Below are 12,174 nucleotides of genomic sequence, written 5' to 3'. Positions count from 1 at the left end.
GCTAAGACGTAAGAGCAGACAATAGTGGCCATGTGTGCTGTGTAAGTTCAGTTTCCAAACATTCAAAGAAAAGGACGTGTTTCTTTGTTATTTAGAATTATTCTAGTACTTTTCATCATTCATTGCAAAATCCAAATTCCTCCTTCACTCAATCGATGAGCAATTAACTTCATCTTAATGCCAATGCACCAGCTCACTTTTAGTGTGAGCGAAATGTCAGATTTTTAATGATCAATATTGTACATTCTCAGTAATTACTTGACTGAAAAATCTTGCGTGTGATTGGACCTGGTTTTCATTCTTATTGCATCAGATGGAACTGATGGAGCTGAGTGCGTTGAATCCAACTGTGTCCAAACCTGGTACCAGCTTTAATATACAGTACCTCATGTATATATGGTCTGCTAATGTAGCCGCAAGAGGGCACAAGGCAGTGTCTCATTGTGCCGGTCCCAAGCCCGGATAAATACAGAGGGTTGTGTCAGGAAAGGCATCCAACATAAAACTTCTGCCAAATCAACATGCAAATCGAATATATGACTTCCATACCGGGTCGGTCGAGGCCCGGGTTAACAACAACCGCAATCGGTGCTGTTCACCTACAGGGTGCCAGTGAAAATTGGACTACACATGGTCAAAGAAGGAGAAGGGCAAAGTGTGTTCGTAGGAAGAGAGAGAAGAGGAATGCCAAGAGTATAGGACTGAGAGTAGGGATGCTGAATGTTGGAACTATGACAGGAAAAGGTAGAGAGTTGGTTGACATGATGCAGAGGAGGAAGGTAGACATACTGTGTCTCCGGGAGACCAGGTGGAAAGGTAGCAAGGCTAGAAGTTTAGGAACAGGGTTCAAGTTGTTCTACCATGGTGTAGATGGGAAGAAAAATGGGGTAGGAGTTATCTTGAAGGAGGAGTTTGTTAGGAATGACCTGGAGGTAAAAAGAGTCAGATAGAGTGATGTGCCTGAAGTTAGAAATCGAAGGTGTGATGTTCAATGTTGTTAGTGGGTATGCTCCACAGGTAGGATGTGAGCTGGAGGAGAAGGAGAAATTCTGGTCGGACTTTGATGAAGTAATGCAGAGCATACCTAGAAGTGAGAGAGCTGTCACGGGTGTAGACTTCAATGGACATGTTGGTGCAGGTAACAGAGGTGATGGGGGGGTGATGGGCAGGTTTGGTATCCAGGAGAGGAATGCAGAAGGACAGACGGTAGTCGACTTTGCAAAAAGGATGGAAATGGCTATAGTGAATACTTTCTTCCAGAAGAGGCAGGAACATAGGGTGACCCATAACAGTGTAGGTAGGAGCACACAGGTAGACTACATCTTGTGTAGACAGCGTAATCTGAAGGAGATTAGTGACTGCAAATTAGTGGTAGGCAAGATTGAAGCCAAACATGGTGTGGATGGTGGTGTGTAGGATGACTCTGGTGGTGAGGAAGATGAAGAGGACAAAGACAGAGCAGAGGACCAAATGGTAGAAGCTGAAAAAGGAAGAGTGTTGCATGACTTTTAGGAAGGAGTTAAGACAGGCTCTGGGTGGTCAGGAGGTGCTTCCAAATGACTGGACAACTACAGCTAATGTGATCAGGGAGACAGGTAAGAGAGTACTTGGTGTGTCATCTGGAAGGAAAGTAGATACGGAGACTTGGTGGTAGAATGAGGAGGTACAGGAGTGTATACAGAGAAAAAGGTTAGCTAAGAGGAAGTAGAACACTGAGAGGACTGAGGAGAGTAGACAGGAGTACAGGGAGATGCAGCGTAAGGTGAAAGTAGAGGTAGCAAAGGCCAAACAAGGGGCTTATGATGACTTGTATGCTAGGTTGGACAGTAAGGAGGGAGAGACTGATCTATACAGGTTGGCAAGACAGAGAGACAGTGATGGGAAGGACGTGCAGCAGGTTAGGGTGATTAAGGATAGGGATGGAAGTCTATTGACAGGTGCCAGTAGTGTGATGGGAAGATGGAAAGAGTACTTTGAGGAGTTGATGAACGAGGAAAATGAGAGAGAACAAAGACTAGAAGAGGTTGCAGTTGTGGACCAGGAAGCAGCAAAGATTAGTGAGGATGAAGTGAGGAGGGCATCGAAGATGATAGATAGATAGATATAAAGAGTGGAAAGACACTCGGTCCTAATGATATACCTATACAGGTATGGATGTGTGTAGGAGAGGTGGCAGGAGAGTTTCTGACTGGGATGTTCAACAGTATCTTAAATAGTGATAAGATGCCTGAGGAATGGAGAAGTGTGCTGGTGTCTATTTATAAGAACAAGGGAGATGTGCAGAGTTGTGGGAACTACAGAGGAATAAAGCTGATGAGAAATACAATGAATTTATGGGAAAAAGTAGGTTTTTGTTGTTGTTGGGTTTTTTTTAAATTTTATATACTGATTATGATCCCCGCAGAAAAATTAGTGGCACACTGTAGTTAGGCTTTAAATCATTCACATATATGTGTGTACAGGCCCTGAACACACAAACACACACAGGGGGCCTGTACGCATGCAGAGGAGGTAGAGTGGCAGGCAGCTCCTTCGTGGTGCGCCCAAATTAGCAACTTGTAAGGGGGACAATACCTTGCTCAAGGACGCCTCGGCAGTGCTCCAGAGGTGAGCTGACACCTCCCACTGTCAGCTGAGGCTGTTTTTTGGGGCGGGAACGGGAATCGAACCACCAATCTTGAATCATAGGACAACCTGCTCTACCGCGTGCTTTACCACTGAGTCACTGCCACCCCAAGTTAAAAGTCTAGTTCAAGCTAGACTAAGGGCAGAAGTGAGCATTTGTGAGCTGCAGTATAGTTTCATTGCCAAAAAAGAGTACTACAGATGCAGAATTTGCTTTGAGGACGTTGATAGAGAAGTACAGAGAAGGCCAGAGGGAGCTGCATTGTGTTTTTGTAGATCTGGAGAAAGCTTATGACAGGGTGCCCAGAGAGGAACTGTGGTATTGTATGAGGAAGTCTGGAGTGGCAGAGAAGTATGTTAGAGCGATGCAGGACATGTATGAGGACTGTAAGACAGTGGTGAGGTGTGCTGTAGGTGTGACAGAGGAGTTCAAGGTGGAGGTGGGACTGCATCAGGGATCAGCTCTGAGCCCCTTCTTGTTTGCTATGGTGATGGACAGGCCGACAGATGAGGTTAGACAGGAATCTCCATGGACTATGATGTTTGCAGATGTCATTGTGATCTGTAGTGAGAACAGGGAACAGGTGGAGGAGAAGCTAGAGAGGTGGAGGTTAGTCCTGGAAAGGAGAGGAATGAAGGTTAGCCGCAGTAAGACAGAGTACATGTGTGTGAATGAGAGGGACCCAAGTGGAAGAGTGAGGTTACAGGGAGAAGAGATCAAGAAGGTGAAGGTCAACAGTCCAGAGCAATGGACAATGTGGAAAAGAGTTGAAGAAGCGTGTACAGGCAGGATGGAACGGGTGTCAGGTGCGATGTGTGATAGAAGAGTTTCAGCTAAAATGAAAGGAAATGTGTACAAAATTGTGGTTAGAAAAGTGATGTTGTTTGATCTAGAGACAGTGTCACTGAGGAAAAGACAGGAGACAGAGCTGGAGGTAGCAGAGATGAAGATGCTGAGGTTCTCTCTGGGAGTGACCAGGAAGGATAGGATCAGGAATGAGTACATCAGAGGGACAGCACATGTTAGAGGTTATGGATATCAAGTCAGAGAGGCCAGACTGAGATGGTTTGGACATGTCCAGAGAAGAGATACTGAATATATTGGTAGAAAGGTGCTGAGTTTTGAACTACTAGAAAGGAGGCCTAGAGGAAGACCAAAGAGGAGGTATATGGATGAAGTGAAAGAGGACATGAAGTTAGTTGGTGTGACAGAAGAGGATGCAGATGACAGGGTTAGATGTAGGCAACTGATTCGCTGTGGCGACCTCTGAAGGGAAAAGCCAAAAGGAGACGAAGTATATATGGTCTGCTAAGTCTGCTGGTTGGCAAAATTGGTCTTTTGCTGTACTTGCCCATTAATAGTTGCTTTTCCTGTTAAAGCTCATTTCCCACACAGAGCTGAGGTGTAAAAATGTAATGTCAAGATAACAGCGTGGAAGGTGGGAACTTATAATTCGCTGGAAAGTGCAGAAATACTTTGTTGTATCTATAGTTTGGTGCTGAGCAGACAGGAAGGAGGGGGTCGGGGCATCTCCTGTTGTGTTCCTGAGACATGATGATGTATTGCTCTGATGCAAAGGAAGAATGTATTGATTAAAGGTAAAGACAGTGGGATGCAGCACTGATTTTGAAATTACCAAGTGCGTTGATAATGCACTTAATAGTGCAGCCTTAACAAGGGTGATTTTTAAGTGATAATGTGATGATGTTCTCTTACAGTAACCATTAGAAACAGGAAACAGACACAAACCAGCTCCTTGGTAAGCACTACAGCTAGTAGACAAGATCCCAGCCTTTTTGGTTGGACTGGATGAGTTCTGTTCAGTAGACTACATAAAATAATAATGTTATGCTAAAGCTAACAGTACCCCTCTTTTGACAACGCAATTTTGTACTCGCAATCGCTTTTTCCTCGACTGTTCTAGATATTCAATAAAACATTTCTACATGCCTACATAACACAACGTGCTGCCAAACTGTATGGTTTACAATGCTGCACATTTTAATTGATTGATTTTTTTTCAAAGCTCTATTTTGGAGATTTTTTGGTTTTGATCCTTCAGATAGTAAAGCTGAGGAGGACACAGGAAATGTGGGAGATTGCGGAGAAATGCAACCATAGTCCACCACAAATGTGGCACACGCATTTACAACAAGTAAGCAAAATACAGTATTTTCCGCACTATAAGGCACACTGGACTATAAGGTGCACCCTCAATAATTTGTTTGTTTTATAATTTATTTCATATATAAGGCGCACCAGATTATAAGGCGCACACAATAAAGATAAATAAAATTTATTTGAAACTGCAGCGGCTGTAGTTTCGCAATCCGTCCACTAGATAGAGCCACGCTGCTCAGGCAGTCATGATTGCATTCATGACTTCCTGACTACCTTTGAATGGCAGCTATTTGCTGCTGTGTGTCCTAAACAAATTTTAACTAGATTTTAATGACAGGCTGCTAATTTACTGGCAAATATGACGCTGTTTTACTCCTAGAACTGACTTTAACATCGGTGTCTCACCGCCGTGAAGCTCACTGACGCCCCCCCAGAGCTATCAACTACATTTTATAAATCAATGCAGCACACCCGTTGGCACCTTTGTATAGCAGTGACTGCTCTTTCAGAAAAGGCAGGAAGTTCAGCTTTGAGGGTCTTTCATTCACCTTTATGCCAGTTTCTCTGTGTTTCCACAGGCTAATAGAATGGACCGTCACTAGATTCCAGATGACAGCACAATGGCATTTTTAAGACCAATTGAGTTTAAAGTGGGTTATTTCCGACGCCAAATAGTTAGGAAATACTGAGATCAGTCAGTCAGTCAAACTTTATTAATAGAATTGTTGAACGTTCCTTATGTTTTGCTACGTAATCACCAGTACTCCTGCAGTCTGCTCTACCGTCTGAGAGCAGCTCAGTCAGAGCCGACTTCGGTGACGCCCCTTGACTACCGTTGTTAGGGGGCGTGGGCCCGAGTGCCTTGTGAGGATGCTCCTCTGGTGGCGGAGTGAGGCATGACTGGCGGCCAGACTGCCGGCTTTTTTTCAGCGATCATGTTTTTAACCAATATTAATATGAATGTTAATCCATATATAAGGCGCACGACGGGTTTATGAGAAAATTTTAGGCTTTTAGGTGCGCCTTATAGTGCGGAAAATACGGTAATAATCGACCGATGAAAAATGGAATATGGATTAATAGATGTCAGAATGAATACAAGCTGTTATCATCTTTGATCCTGATTGTGCAGAGCTGCTGAGGAGAAGTTATGTTGATCTTTTCTCTTCCTTCTTTTCTTGCTCTGTTGTGTCCCATCTTCTACTTTTCCTTGCTGACCTCTGGTTCCTCCCTTCCTTTCCAGTCATGCTGTAATCCCCCCCACCTCTTGTTCTGCTGTTCTGTCTCTGCTCCATTTTGTTCTGCTCTGTTCTGATCCAGGTCAGGGCTGTTAGCCAGTCCCTCCGCACAGGCTGATAGATCTCTTTGGCTGCACAGTGGATGGGAAACATATGGGCAGCCTCCATTCAACCTAAAAACAACTGCTTGAACGCCGCATCCCAGTGGAGACGCTACAGAACATCATGATGAAACCTGGATGGTCAAGTCTGGATCCGTAACAGTTGGAACAGGCCTTTTGTTGTAAGGATGACTGGGTTTGTGTGAACATCAAATATACAACATATGTGTGTGTGTGTGTGTGTGTGTGCGTGTGCGTGGGCGTGTGTGTGTGCGTGTGTGTGTGTGTGATTTTCTCAGTCTCAGCATCACTAAAATATTACAGGCCTTGGAGGAAGATTTGGATCAAATGGATTCCTGCTGGTATTTCCTTTTTGTTCTTGATGTAACATCAGTACCTATACGTGTGACTGACATATTTACTCATATGTATTTCCTGAATCATGATAATCATTTCCAGTTGCTGCTCATGGCATCCAAATGGGACCTATGGCTCGCTTACAGCTGGGTGTCATAACTGGTTTTCCAGTGAAGTTGGTATAAGTGTCATGAGTTCACGTCGGTACCTGTTGAGGTGGAGGTCGAGGCGGCAGGTAGGCGCTCTGGGCCGGTCCTGGAGGGGTCTGCTGTGGGGGGCTGAAGTAGGCTGGGGTTCCCTGTTGCCCCGCCTGCTGCTGCTGACTGTAACCTCCAATCCCCTGCTGGCCGTATGGCGTCACCTGCTGAGACGACCAATCACACGATGGTTAGACATGACTAATGAAGATCACATGAAAAACCAACACTTTAAATTAGGAGCAAAACCAACAGACTGCCAGGTGTAATTACTGGCTAACACAGCGCATACATGGGGAGGAGAGTCCAACCAACAATCCTCTTGTAATGGTGGGAAAACAAAAACCAAATCGTCCCATGAGGGCCGACACAAACTGGCTTCTCTCCCTCATTCCGCCGTTCCTCCACTAAAGCTCCAAATTTAGCTCACACCCGGCTGACACCCATCTCCCAGCAGTCTCCTGCCTAATGAACTCAAACTGCGGAGAAGACTCCGTTTATGTCTTCTGCTTGCCAAATTCATCCCATTCTCTACATTATCTCCATCTGGGTCAGCTCACAGATGGAATGAGGTGTGTTGGATGTTACTGCTGTCCCATCCCAGTCCGTAACCCTAATGAGGGACACATGGATGAGCCGGTACATTCCAGAGTAGTGCAGTTAAAAAATAAAAAGAAAACAAAAACTGAGCGAGGTGAAGCCACGCCAAGTCCTGAAGCTGCATGACACAGTGGTTATGAAATAAAATGTGAACAGGGAGTACGTGTAACAAGCTGGCACCAATACAAATGTAACCTAAATCCCTCCTTGTTGTTTGTTATGACTACAGACAGCACCAGGTGCTCCTCGGTCCTCTAAGGATTTCCTATGGAGGCTGGGGTTTTCTGATTCACACACACACATACACACACACACACAAGCACTCACGCACACAAGCACATGGAAAAAAAAAAACTAAGTATAGACTATTAAATAACATTCACGACTGCTGGTGAAGCAATTTGACCACACTTTCTCTGTCATATTTTTCCCACATCATGTCATATCGCAGTTTCATTCAGTGGTGACCAAAAACACCATAAAAACTCATACAAGCGCATAGCATGTAATTTGATGGCGGCGAAGTGGAGGGGGGGGGGTATGAAAAGCTCAGTCCACTTTCAGTTTTCTGGCCTGAATCCTAAACTTTAAAACATCCTTTTAAACGGCAGGCACTGCTCTGAGGGCGATTTTTATTTCAAATAATGGTATTACAAGGATTCTGACGCGACATCACTCCTGCGCTGTGGTCTGGTGCGATCAAAAGCAAAGAGCTCACATCCAGAAATGTAGTTTTACTGCGACTGTTACAAGTGATAGAGTCCGCTCATAAAAGCCTTGTAGAAACTGATGGCTGCCGTAAAATACGGTGAAATCTGATCCGGCCGCAGACGGCAAAATGAGATGAATGTGTTTCAAATACTTTTGAAGAGTACATTCTTTTTATTGGGCATAAAAAATAAAAAAAAAAACTTCTCTCAGTGCTGGCAGAAGCTTTTTAACTCCCTCAATAGAGATGAACAATGTGGAATACTTTTCACTTCAATGGAAATCTGATTAGAAAGGACAGGTCTGAGTGTGTGGTGTGCTCTGAGGATGAGAGTGTCATTAGGCCGAAGAGACAGACAGACAAGCTGAGATCAGCCTAGCTGGCAGAGAGGTTAATAGCATAGCCCTGCTCATGCCAACAGCACCACTAGATCCATTACTGCCAGCCACAGAAGCACACACACACACACACACACACACACACACACACACACACACACACACACACACACACACACACACACACACACACACACACACACACACACACGTGACAGGCAGACACAGTTCTCACATACCACTGAATCCTCATTTAAATACGGATTTGTTAAAGTAGGAAAGAAAAACTTCATTTGACGCGGATCAAATCCGCTCTGATTTAACAGTAAGAACTTTATGATCGAGGACGACAGTGCTGGTGTAACAGTGGGTCTCAAGTGAAACACAACCGTTGTGGGATTGGAAAAGATTAGGCCACCATGCAGGTCGAAACCAAACAACCACGGGCAGATTCCATCCTTATACCGAGGCAATGACGACGTGACTCACAGATACGCACAGACTCTGAGACACGCAGAGGTATGCACACAAAAAGGATTAACTGAAAACTTGCTCTCCGTGCTATAAATAATATTGTTCTGAAGCATGAAAAGTTTGATGCATAAATAATAAACTACAACAGTTTCTGTTGTCGTTAAAATTGCCAGTTTGAATAACTGAGGTTTTATATGTAAAAAATACACTTGGGATGCAGCTAGTGAGCGCACCGGGATGAGAAAATGTGAAAACACCAGTTTTACATTGTCTGCTTCTCTTCATATCAGGACGTTGTGTTCACTGACTAAGTAGATAGAGTTATAGGAGCTTTGAAATTTCCCTTCTAACTCCTTGACATAACTTTGACTGAAAAGGAACAGAGGCGTTATTACTGTGATTAGGTCTATAGTACCGAGTTTCCCCTGCCCTGCAAAGTCCAAATGATTTGTAAAAAGTCCATTAGCACTACTGAATAAGTTGGTCAGGCTACTTTAGCTGGCTCTGATGAACAAATAATGGTTGATAATGGTTTTGACAGTAACTTTCCTATCTGATGATTAAATGACTAATGACTCTGTTTTCACATGCAGACTGTATTTATACAAATAATAAATGGTAGGTCTCTGATAATGACACTATTACACCAGTCCACAAAGATGATCCACCACAGTGCTACAGGTTTATTAGGTCAAAGCCAAACCAATATTCAGGTGGGATTAAACATGGGCAAAGAAAAAAGGGAGGATTGGAGAGAGAGAGGTAAGAGAGAGAGAAAGAGAGCTGCTCCTACAGTGTGAACTGTGAACCTCATGCAACTCATTATCGCTCTTAGCAACACAGATCTATCTTTAAAGTCAAGAATTTATTAACCAAAGCCTGAATACAACCTCAGGAACAGGCTGCAAGGAGCCCACCGAGGAGGACGCACGAAAATCTCAATAAATGGGCCTCCTGTGAGAAAAATTCCAAGACCATGATGCCATGGGGAATTTTTTTCTCCGAGACGAGGAAGATCAAGTGCAGCAATAAGTCATGCATACTGTATTCATGACATGTGCTAAGTGTGTACTTTGCATAACTGTGTAGTTTCATGCTTGTGCAATTTTATGTCATATTTCATTCAGACATGGTATTTTCATTTATCTTTTTTTTTTTAGGTTTTGAACGGTTTAAGTAATATAATTCAAAAAGTAATTTATTTTACTTGCTTTAACTTGTACCAGTGAAGTGAAGAGATGTATGGTGTAGCAAACGTAGTTTACCGAGTTATCCTCACTTTGTGATCACTTTGTTCATCATTTTGTGTACATAATAAGCTTTCTAGTAGAAGCAGTGAACTTACTGAAAGTTTGATGAACAGCTCTGTGGACCAGAACAGTCCTGGTAACAGCCATGCAAACATTAGGAAGAGTACCAAACACTGCATTGTTTCACTCTTGTTCTCACTGTTTTTGCCAGTTCTGAAAAGTGAAACCACTCTTTCAGGTTTGCCACATTTACTGTCTCAACCAGATGCGCTCTCAAAGTTAACCCAATTTGATTTTAGCGTGAACTGGTATAGAACAGCTGTTAAGAACATCCATTTTCAGTGTACTGAAGAGGTGAGACTGGCAGATATGTGAGAAGGTCGACAGGCAATCAGGTAAGCAAGCAGAGGGGGAAGACATGGAGACAAATGAAAAAGGAGACAGAAATACCAGCAGTCAGTCAGTCAAATAGGTAAAGACACTGCAGCCAGACTGCAGGTCTAACAAGTAGCAACCTGTCACGGTGGGTTTGGGAGGAAAGAAAGAGTAATTCAAATGCAGCTTCTGTTTGAACGCTTGGGGCGATTGTATGAATGCACTGTACCTACTGAGTACACACCAGCAAACCGAAACCTGATTTCCTTTGACTGGGAATGTGCTTAGAGCTCAACAAACTTACTATACCAATAAAATGACTGGTGGGAGAAGACAATAAGACAAAACCCTGCCTTTTCCTTCCACTCAGGTGTGTGTCAGCAGACAAAATAAAAGTGTGATTAATCCAGAGTGTCTTGGCAGGCACACGGTGTCAAATAAATGTCTGTCATGAAGTGACAACAGATGTGAAGTGCTGAAGGGAGAAATGACGCAGAATAGATATCCCGCGAAGCAAATAATTCACCATAAACTGTAGAAACGGTGTGATAAAAACAAAAGCCTTGGCCGCATATTAAGACACGATGACACTGAGAAGAACTCAATTTAGAACCTATCAAAACAAGTCAAATGACAAATATGACAAAATCTTCTCACACTGCAAACAGAGGGGAATAAATACACATTTATTTTTTGTTATTTAGCCTCCATCCATGAAAATGGTGTATGTGTGTGTGTGTGTGTGTGTGTGTGTGTGTGTGTGTGTGTGTGTGTGTGTGTGTGTGTGTTTATGTGTGTGTATGCCTTAAATCAGACATTCAAAAATGCCACACTGAACAGGACACGTCCTGTAATCAACTGGAGCAGTGAGCTACAGACTGGGGTGTTCAGAAAGTTGCGACGGTGGCGATACGACTGGATGGCAACCAGGACAATTTGCCCCTCTTTGAGTGACAGATGGGTTCAACCAACCAGAGCGCTCAACACCCAGGACTACCCCCGACACACACACACACACATACACACACACACAGACACACAGACACACACACACACATAGACATGACAAGCATACGCGGGTATCAGCATTAGCATGCTGTCATGCTCGATGGTCACCACAGTCCATGGAGGTGTCGGCTTGGAATAAATTTTTAAAAAAGAAGGGGAAGAGTTTGAGGTCATGATGAGCCAGATGAACCGACAAAGAAGAAAACAGAAGAAAAACATCATGAAGAATGATTCAGATGTGAGGGGAAAGAAAGATTGAGAATGTGAGATGTTTAGAGAGAAGGAGACGAAGAGATAGGCAGGAGACGGAGGAGTACCGCTGTAGACTGTGATGCTTAAAGGGATAGATAAAGTCATTTTTCAAAGGATGAAGACAGAGAGGGATGGATGAGGATGGAGATGCAGACGGATACGAGGAGAGAAAGGCGACACAGACAAGTGTAAAAGAAAAGTAGAGAAGATGAGGAAGAAGACGCTCAAAGGGGGGATGGAGATAATGTGAAATAGCATGAAGGAGAGAAGATGGAAACAACACAGTGGGGAACTTTAAGTGCATTTATATTTTGGAATGAGAAAACTTAATTGTTAAAATGAAGTTTTCCCTGACAGGTGAACATGTGTCCCAAAGATATGTAATGAACTTAATGCCAGCTGTTTGTTCCACAGTGAAACACACAAAGGAGACGGGGTTAGTTACCACACATCACTGAAGGTCGTGAACGATTCAAGAAAAAGGTGTAAAACATTACAAAATTGCTTTTATCATTAAATTGTAGTTTG

The 12,174-nt window shown here is 43.5% G+C and overlaps 1 protein-coding gene across 5 annotated transcripts in view; it reads right to left on the bottom strand.

Moving 5' to 3' along the window:
• Positions 1 to 12,174, bottom strand: part of LOC137610611 (AT-rich interactive domain-containing protein 1B-like) — a 172,620-nt gene that overhangs the window by 122,781 nt on the left and 37,665 nt on the right. For 4 of the 5 annotated variants that reach the window (XM_068338283.1, XM_068338286.1, XM_068338287.1 and 1 more), the window contains exon 3: positions 6,652 to 6,807. In XM_068338283.1, the coding sequence (XP_068194384.1) occupies positions 6,652 to 6,807 (156 nt within the window). The remainder of the gene's footprint in view (positions 1 to 6,651; positions 6,808 to 12,174) is intronic. The other variant, XM_068338285.1, reaches the window with a different exon arrangement.

This window comes from Antennarius striatus, chromosome 17 (assembly GCF_040054535.1).
Source record: "Antennarius striatus isolate MH-2024 chromosome 17, ASM4005453v1, whole genome shotgun sequence".
In the NCBI taxonomy this organism is placed as follows: domain Eukaryota; kingdom Metazoa; phylum Chordata; class Actinopteri; order Lophiiformes; family Antennariidae; genus Antennarius; species Antennarius striatus.
This window is presented reverse-complemented; position numbering and strand designations above follow the sequence as displayed.